Here is a 15,471-nt window from a genome sequence, read left to right on the forward strand (position 1 = left end):
GCCACTTCTTTGCTACATACACATGAAAGAAAACAGAATCCAAATAGACAACATGGTGATTTTATGTTTGTTTTTTGGGGCTATTCAGCAAACAGGTGTCACAATAGATGACATTTTTGTTCACTAAACTGTACACGTGGACTGTACTGTTCATTACAGTTGTTTTATGGCTGTTAAATAGTTAATACAAGGATTCTATACAAATCTGATATTGTTCATATCGCACATGTCCCCTTAGCAGGATTTACACACCAGCTAACTTGGTCCCTTTGATGGTGGTATCTCCCTTGTATTCTGGAAAATAGCGTAATTGTATAGTCTCTCATGAGCGCTTGGCACATGAACACACAGTTAAAGCCTCCATTGCTCCAATCTGTAATTGTGACTTTCAAAATAGCTCACCCCGCCATAAAAAAGAAAAAAGATAAATATTTAACTTCAACTAACCAGTATAAACTGGTATTCCGGCTTTGGACAGTATTTATATCTGTATTGGCTCTTAAGAATTTCTGACATTAAAATTAATTAAATAAAACATTTTGTAATTAAGCAACCACTGTGTACATTGATTGTTATTAACAGTAAACTCTGTAAATAGAGCAGCTAATAAATGTGAGATTTAGATTCAATGCAACATCCGCTTTTGCAGAGGTCTAGTTTCTTTTAGTCGGACGATGCTTCAGCTTTCCAGCTGTGGAATATTCACTGAAGTTGCGCTCTTTTTTTTCATAATAAGACATTCCCTTTGCGCTGTCTTCCAGACTAGCATGTATTTTTTTGGTGCTGAGTATGGAGCTGCCAAGGCACTGAGAGCTCAGGTGGCTGGTGCAGCCACAGCAAAGGAGCTCCTTCCGCTGACCATCTCGTACCACTCCATCGCCTCCCCACAGGTGATGGAAACTACATACGGCACTTAGGTACAATTCATTAAAAGGTTTTAAAGGCTAAATAAGGGTGTTGGCAGGGACTGTTATCATTCTATCCCTCATACCATGAATTCATTACTACCGTACAACACAAGCTGCTGCTGTATGTCAGGAGGTTCCCTGCTGTGAGCGCCGCTTTCTCGGGTGTGCCTCTGGGATAAATGTTTGGTGCTCCTAAGTTTCTGTTTGCCTTTCTCTGGATTGAATGTCCTGCGGCTGGTAAATTTTGGTCTTTCATCAAACACGCTGTCCAGCTCTGCTGTAGGACTGCAGTTTAAACTGTCCGAGCGGGAACATTGAGGTACATGTGATGCACCTGAGCTTGAGGAGGGAGACTTAGAAGTTGAGTGGAATTGAAAGCCGCGGCTAGTGTTTGAGATGGGGGAAGTTGACGAATGGAAGTGAGACGAGGAGGAGTAGGGGGAAACACTGGAGGAAGAATCCACCGAATCCAGGGAGTCGGGTTGCCGCCTCAGAGTGCGTTGTCGTTGGCTTTTTCCATCAGATCGCCGAGACCAAGGGGAAGTCAAAACCGAACCTCTCGCTGAAAGAAATGAACAATAATATCTTCATGTAGCTATTTTTGGAATTTCTAAACGGGCTGAGGCATACCAGAGAAATCTGAAATGACTTCAGAGTCCAGATTGAGGTTTTCAGAGCTGTCAGCTGTGCCGATGGAAGCTTCTGACTCCAGAGTCTCATCATCCGATGCTCGTGGCTCCAGAGTCAGCATCTCAAAAGTCAGCTCCTCTCTGCAAAAGCAAGCATTCACATTAGCGTGTGAGCTGAGCATACATTAGAAACTCTCCAATTATGTGCAGACTATCAAGGCCGGCCCAGCCTATAGGCAAACTATGCAGCTGCTTAGGGCCACCACTAGGGGGCCCCCAATCTGGCAACCTCATTTTATATGTTGTTAATAGAGCATCGTGAAAAATGTGGCGCGCATTGCCGTTTATCTATGCAAACATCCATTTCCTTGTCATTACAATCTGGCAACCTGGGGAGTGACATTGAACCTGCTTTGCCATGACTGGTGCTCAAACTTGCTTGGAAAATAGATGCACGAATATGTCGAAGAGAATTTATCCTTCTGGGGCAGAGAAACGAAAGAAGAAGAAAATCGGAGAAGAAAAGAAACAACAGTATCAAGGTAATAGAGCATTTTGTTGATGATGTGCAAGACACTCCGACTTGATCGTTGTTGTCAGCTGAGTTAGTCACTATGTCGTACTGGTAATTGCCATTAGCCACAGGGCGGAGGCCCGGAGCTAACCAAGTAAAGCCGAGCAAGTTGTCACCTATCGGCAACGGCAAATGTACGGCTTCCGCTGATTGTAGTCAAACGAAATATTGGCATTTTATTGGCATAATATGCGTTTGGACTGGAGAGCGTAGATATAGGCTACGTCTACACTAGGACGGATAATGGCCTGAAACGTGTGATTACTTGGACTATACCTCATGTCGGCTACACGAGTATTGATCAGTTGTTAGACGGTTAATGTAGGCAGGTAATGTTACGCGTCAACTGCTGTCAACGTACAACATTCGGATACTCGGCAATGTAAGTCATGCCGTCGCTGTTTTTAGTGCAGCATGACCGCATCGTAAGCAATGGAGACAGACGATCACGACGTGGCATTCCTGCTCTTTTCTTTTCCACACATTTTTCTTGAACCTTCAAACTATGTCTCAATAATATGCTTCAATTCAGTGCCCATTTGGGGTCCTCACATCACGGATGAGGTGGAGATGAGCGCTTTTTAGAGCCCGTCTCCAGAGTTTCTCCGATCAGCCTGCTGCGGGGCTGGCCCCTCCCAACTCAATGCCGACCGAACATGAGTATTGTATATGAAAATGCGTAAAGGAAAATTAAACCCCGAAAAGTGACCTGCGTGGTACCCCCAGTCAAAGAGGCGCACAATCAGTTCTTTTCCCCAGACATTTTTGCCATTGTTGCCACTTCCAGGATCGCCACTTATATGCACATGCAGCCTGGTTGCGGCTTCCAGCCACCCAGCGCCACAACATATGCTTCTATTTGTTATTCTCCTAGTGGTGAGAAGGCAACTGAGCATCGATTGTAACATCCCAAGTAATGATGTCAGGCTTCCAATGTTTTATGTTTATTTCAATCACAGCATGGTGCCTGCACGTAAAAGCAGAGCGTGCTCTCCCTTCCACTCTCTCTCCTGTGTGATGCGTTTTATCGCGATCACGAAAAAAAAACTGCGAACACAAAATAATGACAGTCCAGAAGGGGTAGTAATTTCGAAATTTTCCGTGGGCTAGCAATGAGTTTCCGTTTCAGAGATAAACTGCGCGGGCGATGACGTAACACGAGGCTTCTCTTTACGCATGCGTAGTTTGTGCAAATGCAGGTGTACCTTGCAGAAGCGGGGGGACCTTAAACGCACCTTAAACGAAGTGTGGACAGGTATGAAAAATAGTCGGCAAAATACCCTGGAGAAAATTAACTGTCCTTGTGTAGTCATTTCATCTACTGTATATCGCATATTATCAAGTAGTATGTCATGTATCAGCCCATGGTGAATCTACTTAATTAGTTGCACACACGCAAATTTTGTTCCATGTAATATTTTGTACTTTGGATGATTCAAAGGGGCTATTTAGAAGTATCTTGGAATTGGAGGTGGAGTGCCGCCGTCTTTACAAAATGATTTCCCCAAATGTACAATTCAAGGTAATGCTTGGCAATGTTGTGTACATAGTTATGAGATCAAGAATCAAGAAAGATGCACATTAAAGTGCCTGTGACACGAAAAAGCATGTTTATTTCATCATACACGTGGTATTTTATGCTCCTGAATGATATGGACCGCTTGGATGTATGTGAAAGCGATCGCTATATTTAGTTTGAATCCCGCGCTCACTATACAGCAGTACTGTTGTGTATGAGGACTAAGGATTCTGTTGATTTTGCGGATTAATACGTTTATTTTTCGCATCACGCCAGCCAAACGGCTGCAGACAAATCTTGCTGTAACAGGGAGAGGCGTGTGCGGCTTTTTGGAGTTTCAAAAGGAGGTTCCCATTCACCGTGGATATTGGCCAAAACAAACCCTACTACTGTGGGACCATTGGACTTACGAGGAAGTGAGTAAACATTGTGTTTTGTATTATGTCAAATACTGGGCCAATATGGAGGTGGCTTGCATTTTGTGGCTGACATGCATGCGGGGCGGCTTGTCGAACATCCACCCGCCGGGAGAGCAATATATCCGGCTTATTGTGCTCATGTGCCTGGTGTTCTGTCAAATTTTCCGACCGATCAGAAATTGCAACTTTTAGTTAAAAATAGCCGCGAATACAGCGATTACAAAGTAAACACTACAAACTTTCTTTAAATTAAGGACTACTTACGTTTGGCATGTAAAAAGCTCTCCTCATGCACATTAGCTGCACATTAGCTGCACAACAACTGCAGCCGCCCTCCTCCGGGGAACGATCTGTAAATTGCTCTCCAGCGAAGACAATCGACAACCCAGTCTTCATGTCAAAACATCCGGGCTAGTTACGTGTGATTTTCCGCTTCAAAGACTGAAACATCACTCGGTTCGGGTTAGCATGTCGGCTAGCTGTCACGCCTCTTGGCTTGTTTACATTCTCCCATGCCGCGGAAGGAAAATGACATAAGCCCGATTTAGGTGTCATAAAATATCGTTTGGGAGGTGTGACAGTAAAGGTTGAAGTCGACAGTTTTGACCATTATGGAGTAATTTTGCCATGTCGTCCTGAATAGGTGCATATTTATTATTTCATATTCCATTTAGCACAAGACCTATTTGTCATGACCATGCCATTTATTTAGCAATTGGGGAAAATACTTGGATAAAAATATCCTGTAAAAATATTGAAGAGACAGAAACAATGACATTTTGCAGCTCTCTTCGTCGCGTTTTCCTCGTTGTGAATAGTTCCCCCTCGACGGGCAGACTGGTCCTTCTCAAGCCATTTATTTAGCTATTGGGGAAAATACTCGGATAAGAAGAATATCCTGTAAAAATATTGGAGTAGAGAGACTGAAACAATGACATTTTGCGGCTCTCTTTGTTGCGTTTTCCTCGTTCTGCATCATTCCCCCTCAATGGGCTGAATAGTAAAACCGATGAGCCCAGTCTCCCGCTGACGTCATCCAATTGTTGGGGACACTAGAGCCCTATGTTAGGCATGGCTAACCGGCAGATTAAAAGACGTCATCTGCGCTTTCCTAAATTGTTGTATATAGAACCCAATCACATGACATCACAACTCCGCCCCCCTGACTGGAGTCGCCATATTTTCCGTCAGCTCGTCGTGTTTACACATTACCGCTACGTACATGCCTCCTATTGCGGCGTGTTTTTCTGCTCGTTAACATTAATAATCAAAATGGTGAAGGCGTGTGTGGCGGTTTGACTTGAAGTTCTACCGTATTCCGAGAGACCCGAAGAGGAGAGCTAGATGGACTGCTGCAATTCGACGAGAAAACTCCAAACGACCACCACAGACTATGTAGTAGTCATTTTATACCTGGTAAGACGCATTTAATATATATTTAATGGTTTTTGAGCTGACAACCACAATTAAGATCATTGCGAGGCTAATCGCCAACAACATAGTTTCAAATTCAAGATATTTCTTCCGCCATCATTATTTTTTGAATAATATTTAGCTGGTACCAAGTGAAAGAAGCTGGCCTCGTCTACGGATCATCAGTTAAACAGGGGTGTCCAAGCTTTTTGCAAAGGGGGCCAGATTTGGTGTGGTAAAAATGTGGGGGGCTACCTTGGCTGATTTACGTAGAACAATTAGCAAGCCCTTCTGTGTGTCACATTTGCTTTTTTTTTTTAATTCATAATTTCAACAATCTCACCTTTGTGGCGTTCTCTTTCGACACTCGGGCTCTTGCAAAATACTGCTGCTGTGAAATTAAACTGGCTTCAAGTTGCTATAATTTTTCGCTGCGTATCTTCCCTGTAATGTTGTCGTACATGTCAGCGTGTCTTGTTTGGTAATATCGCGTCACATCGAACTATTTGAAAACAGCGACTGTCTCTTTGCAAATGAGGCAGACACTTGTTGCGTATTTTATTGAAGAAATAGTCAAATATCCACCTATCCTTGAAGCGTCGGCCATCGCAGTCAACTTTTTTTTTTTTTTGGCCTCGATTTTAGAAAATTGGAAGTAAAGGGTCATACGGGGTAATGTTGCTTAGAGTGCTGCTCTTAAAGTTTTTCAAAGTTTCCTGAGAATAGGCTGAGTTTCTGTGGACAAGAAAATTGTAGATATCAGGGTAGCAGATGTCAGGCAGAGACGGCGAAGACAGCGGGTCGAAAAATATCGATTTATGCATCAAATACGGATCTGGAGAATGGTTTGACCGAAGCTTTTGCACATAACGCCTTTTATGAAACATATCCAATGGGTTTACAGCGTCTGAAAGCACTGGGGCTTCCATGAATTGCACTATAAATTGCACGATAAATTGAGACCATTGAGAATACGGACACACAAGGACGGACAATATGGCGGCACAACACAGCGATCATTGTGTGACGTTGGTGATTGAGGTTTATAGTCAAAATATGATTCTAATTCACATAATAACGCTATTTAACTTTTTTTCTCCTGTCGTATGCTCTTTAAGTTACAATTTTCCAAAAATATGGGCCCCTTGGCATTATTTTGCTTAGGGCCCCCAATGGCCTGGGCCAGCCCTATGTGCAGTGACAGCATGTACTTTTCTTTTTGCAGGTTCTCAATTTGCTCAGTCAGCACTTTTTCCTCCTGCTCCATTGCTGCGTGCTGATGCTCGGAGATTTCAACCACAGATTCATCCCCCTCATCGCCATCCCTCTCCTCTTTAACAGTGTCCGTCAAAGAAAGAAGTCGTGGGCTCACGGGAGGTGAAGGAGAGTGGGAGCTCAGATGCCGAAAGTCCCCTTTTCCCTGGAAAACCACAGGTCAAAAGTATATACTGAGAAAATGTCACATTTAAGGGGAAAAATAGGTTGATTTTAAATTCCGTGGTATCAACAAATCAAAAAAAGGGGCCTTCTTTGCAATGCGGAGTTTTAGCTGGCAACGGTGAATAATGTTTGAATGGTTTCTGGAAGTATTGCGGAGCCCATTCTGTGATTGCCTTTACAGTAGCATTCCTGTTTATGGGGCAGAGCTGTATAAGGGCTCGAAGATCACCGGCATCCAGTATGGTTGTCCGGCCTTGAATCTTACGCAGAGAGATTTTCTAGTCTAATCTTTGGTTGATATTTTGCACTGTCGATGATAAAAACTTCAAACCCTTTGTAATTTTCCACTGACCTGATATTGCTCCACTATCTTTCTGTGAAACACTGGGGAATTGGTCATCCTCTACCCATCCTGCCACTTTAAGCTCTTTTTGTAATCAATCATGTTGCCAGTGGACCTAATTAGTGGTATTTAAGTCTTTCAACTGTTTGTTATTTGTGCAATGGACTTTTCCAGCCCTTATGGACGCCTGTCTTTAAAAAAAAAAAAAAGATGTGATGACACCATGAAATTTAAAATCAACATATTTATCCTCTAAAAGTATTACTTTTCTAGGTTCTATTTCAAATAAAACATTGAAATATCGCACGTCCACATCTTTTCGTTAGTTTTTATTCACAATTTGTTTAGCCAATTTTTGGAATCCGGTTTGTAGTTATGCTGCAAGAAATTGGTCCACAAACCTGATGGAGAGCCAGTTTTGTTTTCTTTTGAACTAAAACAGTAATAAACAATTAAGACTTCATTACTTTGGCCTACTCACTCCTAATGGAAATAGGCTAATGTAATGTTTTCTTTTTTTTTTTGGGGGTGGTGTGGCTCCGTGGTAGAGTAGTTGTCCCCCAACCCAGGGGTTGTGGGTTCAATTCTCCACCCTGATGAACTCACCTAAGTGTCCTTGAGCAAGATACTTAACCCCATGTTGCTCCTGGTGCTGCGTCACCAGTAGGTGGATGGCAAGATAGTGTAAAGCGCTTTGAGCGCCTTGAAAGGTGGAAAAGCGCTATATAACACCATTTACCATTTTTTTAAAAATCATCATTTATCATGTACTTTTTCCACAATAATAATAACATACGTGCACTATAATTTTGTAGAGACCCCCAGAAAGCTCATATTACGAGTTGAACTTGAATGAAAAGCTGTCCTTGCACTAATTCCAGATCTTCTTCATGTATCAGTTCTTGAATGTCACAGAACAAAAAGTGCATCTGGTTAGGAACCATGGAAATCAGTTGAGCACAAAAACAAGACCCACAAAAGACTTGCCAAAAGAGATACAGCACAGATAAACATGTACAGTGGTACCTCTACTTACTAACGTCTCTACATACAGAATTTTCAGGTTGACATGCCTCAACAGGAAAAAATTGCTTCTCGTTACCAAAGAAATTTCAGGATACTAAAGGCAAAAATACAGTATGGCTGATACTCAGTTTACTGAACGTAACATACTGATCGCTGCTTTGCCATTGGCTATTGCCTAGCATCCAATTAGCTAAGAGGGACCTCTACTGTATGTCAATGTGTGTTGGTGTTAAGTGTTGTATCGGTTGTGAACGATTCGTTCTTTTTGAACGAATTGTTTGGGTGAACGAGACCGAACTAATCACCTTCTGCACTGATTCGTTCTATGTAGTTGAGGCTTGTTAGCTGCGTGGGAGGGCGTTGAGCAAGCGGCAGCGTCTTCTGACATCGCACTGTCACTCACTTCCACGTGTGGCCAATAAGCAGCCAGCGTCCACACAGGGGGCAAGACTGAGTTATGTCACTTCCCGTTCACTTATTCGGTCCTCCAGCTACTGACCGAGCTTGTTGGTAACTTGACTTAACAGTCATGAGCCGAACGAGTCAAAAAATGAAAGAAATGACTGTCACATATTTGTTAACGTGGAGCCTATCCTATGCTGCTCAAACAGACAAAAACACCACACAAACCTAGCTAGCATGGTTTAGTGTACTACTTTTCTCTACAGACTTTTATTTACAGACTCGGGACTGCATATGACGACATACTATCAAATTTACAGTAGTTTAAAACACTTTCGCGGGTAGCTACGAGGCAAGCAAAAGCTGAGCTGCGGTCGCGTGACGCCAGTGTAGGGGCGAGAGAACTGTCATTGCATGGAGGCTTCATGGCAGCGATATTTACCTCATATGTGCACAGAAAAAGGAATATTTAGTATGGTCACCATAATACTGATTTGCAATGAAACTGTATATACAGTACAGTACATGTCCATTTTTTCCGAGTGTTTTATTTACTTTTTTCGTGTCAGAGCGTGTCGGGTGTGAATGGTTTGACAAATTATGTCCATCCATCTATCATGTGCTACTCAAGCGCCCAAAAACAACGCACGCGGGAGATGTCGCAATATGTCTACATTTTTCTTAACAGACTAATGAGAGTAAAAAGGCGACATCGTAAAGCACAATTATTTCTTGTCAGCATTTGACAATCTGAGATGAGGGGACGACAGGGGAGCTGACCGGATTATTTTATTTATTAATACCAGTGATTTGCAATGAAACTGTCTAATACCAAAATGTAGTATTGTTTTCATTTCAGAGCAACACATTTGACAACTAGCCATTTACACTTTAGTTTTAACAATAGTTACCAAAACTAATAGCATAAAAACAAACACACAACAAAGCGTGAGGTAAATATGATGTGTTGGTCGTTCTATATTTAGAAATTGAACTTTCGATTATTATTTTCGTGACAGCAAGCATGCCGCGTTGGCTGGTAGCAGCAGCATTGTATATGTGATCAAGATCATGCTAAAGAAAGTCCGTGCGCCCCCGAGCCCAAATCCACAAAGTTTAAAAGTGTCCTAAATCAAAATGCAAGCACGAGCCATGACTTTGATCCCATAGAAATACGACTGACGACGCGGAAGTTCTCCCTCGCTTTTGCAGCAGCGGGAGGGAGACGAGGCTGGGAAAGCAGAATGATATCGTCTGTCACTCATTTCTGAAACTACGACGAGCGGTCAATGAGGAGCCTGTGTGCAAGAGAGGGAGGGACCAAGTAATGTCACTTCCCGTTCAGTTATACTGCGAAGCGGTCTTTGGTGATTCGTTCGGCAACGTCACTTCCCGTTCACTAACCGAACGATTCATTTGGGCGGGGAGGGGGACGAACGATTCGTTGAATGATTTATTTAACGAGTCTTTTTACTGATCGAACTGGAATGGATTCGTTTCCTCAAGTGAACAACAGATCCCATCACTGATGTGTGTATCCCAGCTCGAGATGTCCCGACTAGTTGGCGTAGTCGACGTCATCGATGACGTAAATGCGTCGAGCACACCATCCAATCGACGGTTAATAAAGGGTTAAAAAAACATATGTGGAAAGTTGAGAATGGCGTAAGCTGGGGATTCAAGCAGGGAAAGTGGCCTAAATCCAAAAAATCGCACCAGAGTGACCAAAGCGTGGACTTATTCCGAAACAAAGGAGGGTACACTGTCATGTGCCAAGCTTGCATACCACAGCAGCACGTCACCGTGAATGAACACCTGAAGCGCTGTCACCCAGGTATATTTTGGAAGACGGCGGGAGACGACAAGCTGGCGGAGCGTGTCCATATACTGACATTCCATATACTGACATTTTTTATTGAAGTTGCCTTTATGTGGGTGGTACGACAAATCATTAGGGGCTAATGTTAGGCTAATGTAGCTGACAATGCAGCAACGTACTTTACGTAGTGCGTTGCCGCCTCTGTTAAAATTAACAATATTGAAAGCATCTTGTGTTTTAGAATTGGTTTTACAAATGAGGAAATCCTTATTATTTTGCTTCATGTACAGTAAATTATAATCAATAGAAGAGTTTATACAAATGCTTTGTCATAGCTCCCAGTAAAGGTACATGTACAGTGTATCACAAAAGTGAGTACACTCCTCGCATTTCAGCAGATATTTAAGTATATCTTTTCATGAGACAAAACTGACAAAATGACACTTTGACAATGAAAAGTAGTCTGTTTGGAACTTAGATAATAGAGTTATTTTTTCCCCCTTAAAATAACACAAAATATAGCCATTAATATCTAAACCCCTGGCAACAAAAGTGAGTACACCCCTTAGTGAAAGTTGTCAATATTAACATACAACATGTCAACTGTCAATATTTTGTGTGGCCACCACTATTATCCAGAACTGCCTTTACTCTCCCGGGCATGGAGTTGACCAGAGCTTCACAGGTTGCCACTCGAATGCTCATCCACTCCTCCATGATGACATTGCGGAGCTGCCGGATATTTGAGACTTTGCGCACCTCCACCTTTCGCTTGAGGATCCCCCAAATATGTTCTATTGGGTTCAAGTCTGGACACATGCATGGCCAGTCTATCACCTTTACCCTCAGCCTCTTCAGTAAAGCAGTGGTCATCTTGTAGGTGTGTTTGGGGTCATTGTCATGGTGGAACACTGCCCTGCGACCCAGTTTCTGGAGGGAGGGGATCGGGCTCTGCTGCAGTACTTCACAGTACATGTTGGAGTTCATGTTTCCCTCAATGGAATGTAACTCTCCAACAACTGCAGCACTCATGCAGCCCCAGACCAAGACATTCCCACCACCAAGCTTGACTGTAGGCATGACACACTTATCTTTGTATTGCTCACCTGGTCGCCGCCACACATGCTTGAGACCATCGGAACCAAACAAATTAATCTTCATCTCATCAGACCATAGGACATGGTTCCAGTAATCCATGTGCTTTGTTGACATGTCTTCAGCAAACTGTTTCCGGGGTTTCTTGTGTACAGTCTTCAGAAGAGGCTTCCTTCTGGGGTGACAGCCATGCACACCAATTTGATGTAGAGTGCGACGTATGGTCAGAGCACTAAAAGGCTGACCCCTCACCTCTTCAATCTCTGCAGCAATGCTGACAGCACTCCTGCGACGATCTTTCAAAGAAAGCATTTGGATGTGACGCTCAGTTGGTGCGCTAAGCTTCCAACCCGAGGCCTGTTCTGAGTGGACCCTGCTTTTTTCAAACACTGAATGATCTTAGCCACTGTGCTGCAGCTCAGTTTCAGGGTGTTGGCAATCTTCTTGTAGCCTTGGCCATCTTCATGTAGCGCAACAATGTATCTTTTAAGATCCTCAGAGAGTTCTTTGCCATGTGGTGCCAAGTTGGAACTTCCAGTGACCAGTATGAGAGAGTGTGAGAACTGCACTACAAATTTAAACACAGCTGCTCCCTATGCACACCTGGACCTAGCAATTTAATTGCAAGATTAGTAAAAAAAAAGTTGGTAAAAAAAATTATTAGACTAGTCGACTAATCGTTAAAAAAGTGGAGACTAATCGGGAGAAAAATAATCGTTTGGGCCAGCCCTAATCCCAACGTCCTCTTCATTCTCCCCTCGTGTTCGGACAGCTTTACACGAGTGTACTGATTTTTATTCTTTATTCTTGGTGTTTTTACATTATGCACAACTCAGGTATCATGTTTATTGTGCAATAATATAAATGGAAAATGTTCACATGCATTTTTATGCATTAAAAAGATTTATGTCTGAAGTTTGGGGGGATTGGAACGGATTACGGCATTTAAATGGAAAACACGACTCCACTTACAAAATTTTCAAGTTAAGAAGTGACTTCCAGAAACAATTTCGTAAGTAGGGGTACCACTGTACTTTACCTATTTAGGTGCATTAAAAATGAGATAAAAATGAAATAGTCAAGTCAAGCACTGACACCGCTTAAAAGGTCAAGTGAAGGCAGCGTATTTGAGTTAATAAATATGAAACAGAACAGCTCAGAAGTAACGAACAAAAGTGGTTAAGCCTTCCTTCTGAAAGAATAGGAGTTAGTTTGATCTCACCATTGATCTTCGGATAAAGGTTAGTCTGCATTTGGCCTTATTTTCGGCAAACTCCAGGGTATTGATGTCCTTCAGTCGCATTTTGTACTTCGTCATCTGTTCACATATGATAAGTTCGACACACCTGTGGGAGTATATAAATAGAGCTGAGTGGGACTAAAAGCCTTTACAGCCACATAAGTAGTCCACATTATTTTAGTGTTATATTTTCACTTGACTGTGGCCTGCTTACGCTGTGGTTTTGCTGATGTCCTGGACGCTCTGAAGAGGATCAATACTGTCCGGACAGCGCAGGATACAGGGAGCAAATACTATGGCCAAGGCATGAGATGACATACGGTTTGTCTCCTCTTGCAAAGCAATCCTGAACATTTGAATTCAGTTCAGTTTTCAGTTTCAGATTCAGTTTTAGATTTTCAATCACTGGTGCTTACCTGACCAGATGAAATATGAGCCGTTCCAGGGTGTTCAGGTGATTTCTGCTTAGCTGGTCGACCACTGAATAAACTCCTCTGATCATTTCTTTTCTATCCTGCAAACCTAAGAAAACACAAAGGGATTTTTTTTACCCCCCTCTGGGCACTTACAGTAATTGAGTGCACATAATGTGCAGCGTAGTGCATTTTTAAAAATACATGGTGATGACTTACACATAGCACGTACGAACTCCTCATACAACTCAAATGTCATCAGAGGACTCGGCAGGTCTCGCAACCACTGTTTGAAGACACTAGCAATCACATGGATGTTATAGTCATCCAGATTCATGTTCTCCACATCTGTGGCAATATGGAGACGACAGAACAGAAAAATGAAATAAAGTGAAACTTGCATGAGTAGCAGTCTTTAAATGCTTACCACCCGGTTACAAAAAGCTACCTTTGTCAAGTCCCTGCCTTAGTTCCTTAATTTTATTGGTGGAGCCCGATTTTCGGTAAATTCCCTCAGTGTAGAGGCCGTGCATCTCGATGTAGTTGATGAGCTTCTCCACCACAAGGGGCACCGTTCGCTCATCATTTGTCAGACGTGACACCTCAACACCAAATTGTCTTGACGAAAGCTCTGGGTCGAACTGCATAGATACAAAAATATTTGATGATTAAGAAATAGAACCTAAAAACATGAAAATGCTAGCTTGCTAACAATCTGGGGAAAAATAATCGAGTTGAAGTACATCAGCATATTAAAAGGAACCACGGACGGTCTTGTAGTTCTTAAAAGATAAATGTTCCTGTGAGTTATAAAAATTTGATGTTGAAATCCCTCTTAATGTTTTCGTTTTTATAAAATTTGAAAAATTAGTTTAACTAGTAGGTCGCCATTGTTGTTGACGACACAATGCACTCTGGGCGGTAGCATCACTGGGCAGCGCTGCCGTACACAGCGTCCACAGCATCACTCGTTAGCTACATAGACATGTCGTTGGTCCTGCCCTTCCAATTTGAACCCGAGCGGAAAAGTGATAACAGGACAACACTGTCGATATTTCACAAAACTAGAAGCAAAATCAATTAAATGAAGCGACAGACAAGCACATTGACTACAGGACTATACTTCCGCGTGACGTTAAGAATCATGATTTTCCTTATAAATTAATCGGAACCCACATGCGTTGTTTGTCTGCGTGGTAAAACCTGAAAGGGAAACGCAACTGAAAAGAAAGTGCGGCTGGCTTGACCACGGAATAAGAAAACAAGGTTCACTTCAGACAGCAAGCAGACAACAGGGATTGCGTAAAAGGGTTTATTGAACACACAAAAAACACGTGATCACGAAAAGGGAGACAGAAAAAGGGTCCGTGACAGTAGGTCGGATTTAAAAAAAAACGCAACGCAACTAGCAACGAAAGGATATACAAACTGTCAAATGGCAGCAAGTCAGTGTCTCGGCAAGCTGCCTAGGATTGGTTTAAATATACTGCTGATGAGCTGGAATTGGATGCAGGTACGACATTGGGAACTAATCCCACAGCTCTGCGACAAAACAATCTGACCAGCAGCAGAATGTGACAAAATCATGCCAGTCATCAAACTAGCTTCGCTTGCTAGCTAGCACAGCTATTCTCGCAGTCCAACCCCACTATGTCATCACCCCCAACGTGTATTGCGCGCGCAAAACATGGCGCCCTTCGTAGGTCAAAACATGTACTAAATATTATATATTTTTAAATGAATGGCAATCATTTATTTGTTTCTAATACCATATTTTAGTAAAAGAGAACAACTGTAGCTTATTAGAGCCTACAAGTCTAAGTGACATTCCCTTTAATGCATAAATAAGTATACATGGTACAATGACAGTGCAATACCGTATGTTGCAGACTCACCTTCTTACTGCATTTGGTGGTCGTCTTTTGGCAGCACTTTCTGTGGCAGGCGTAACGGCACACTGGATAAACACAGCGAGAAAAATCAAACACACTATCCCCATTATCCACAGAAAGGCAGTGCCTCCTCATTATTTAGCAAGCTGAATCAAACTCGAGACGAAAACTACTCGATGAGCATGGCAGAGTAGCATTGACGGATATGAGGAGAATAGAGAATGAAGAAAGGACAAACTGTGTGGAGAAATTTCTGGAGTCACAGAGCCACAGACCCCATGAGTCCAGTTGAAGACAATCAGATTAGGAGGAAGAGGGAGAGGATAGGATGTCATTGCA

General features: G+C 42.6%; 1 protein-coding gene across 7 annotated transcripts in view; it reads right to left on the reverse strand.

Moving 5' to 3' along the window:
- Positions 1-59: 59 nt before the first annotated feature.
- Positions 60-15,471, reverse strand: part of myo9aa (myosin IXAa) — a 184,684-nt gene continuing 169,272 nt past the window's right edge. For all 7 annotated transcript variants that reach the window (XM_057834108.1, XM_057834101.1, XM_057834094.1 and 4 more), the window contains 9 exons: positions 15,136-15,197; positions 13,689-13,881; positions 13,460-13,588; positions 13,244-13,349; positions 13,042-13,173; positions 12,810-12,933; positions 6,674-6,882; positions 1,539-1,678; positions 60-1,470 (listed from right to left, as the gene is read on the reverse strand). In XM_057834108.1, coding sequence (XP_057690091.1) covers positions 986-1,470; positions 1,539-1,678; positions 6,674-6,882; positions 12,810-12,933; positions 13,042-13,173; positions 13,244-13,349; positions 13,460-13,588; positions 13,689-13,881; positions 15,136-15,197 — 1,580 coding nt within the window. In that variant the 3' untranslated portion in view covers positions 60-985. The remainder of the gene's footprint in view (positions 1,471-1,538; positions 1,679-6,673; positions 6,883-12,809; positions 12,934-13,041; positions 13,174-13,243; positions 13,350-13,459; positions 13,589-13,688; positions 13,882-15,135; positions 15,198-15,471) is intronic.

The sequence above is a fragment of the Corythoichthys intestinalis genome, chromosome 1, assembly GCF_030265065.1.
Source record: "Corythoichthys intestinalis isolate RoL2023-P3 chromosome 1, ASM3026506v1, whole genome shotgun sequence".
In the NCBI taxonomy this organism is placed as follows: Eukaryota; Metazoa; Chordata; class Actinopteri; order Syngnathiformes; family Syngnathidae; genus Corythoichthys; species Corythoichthys intestinalis.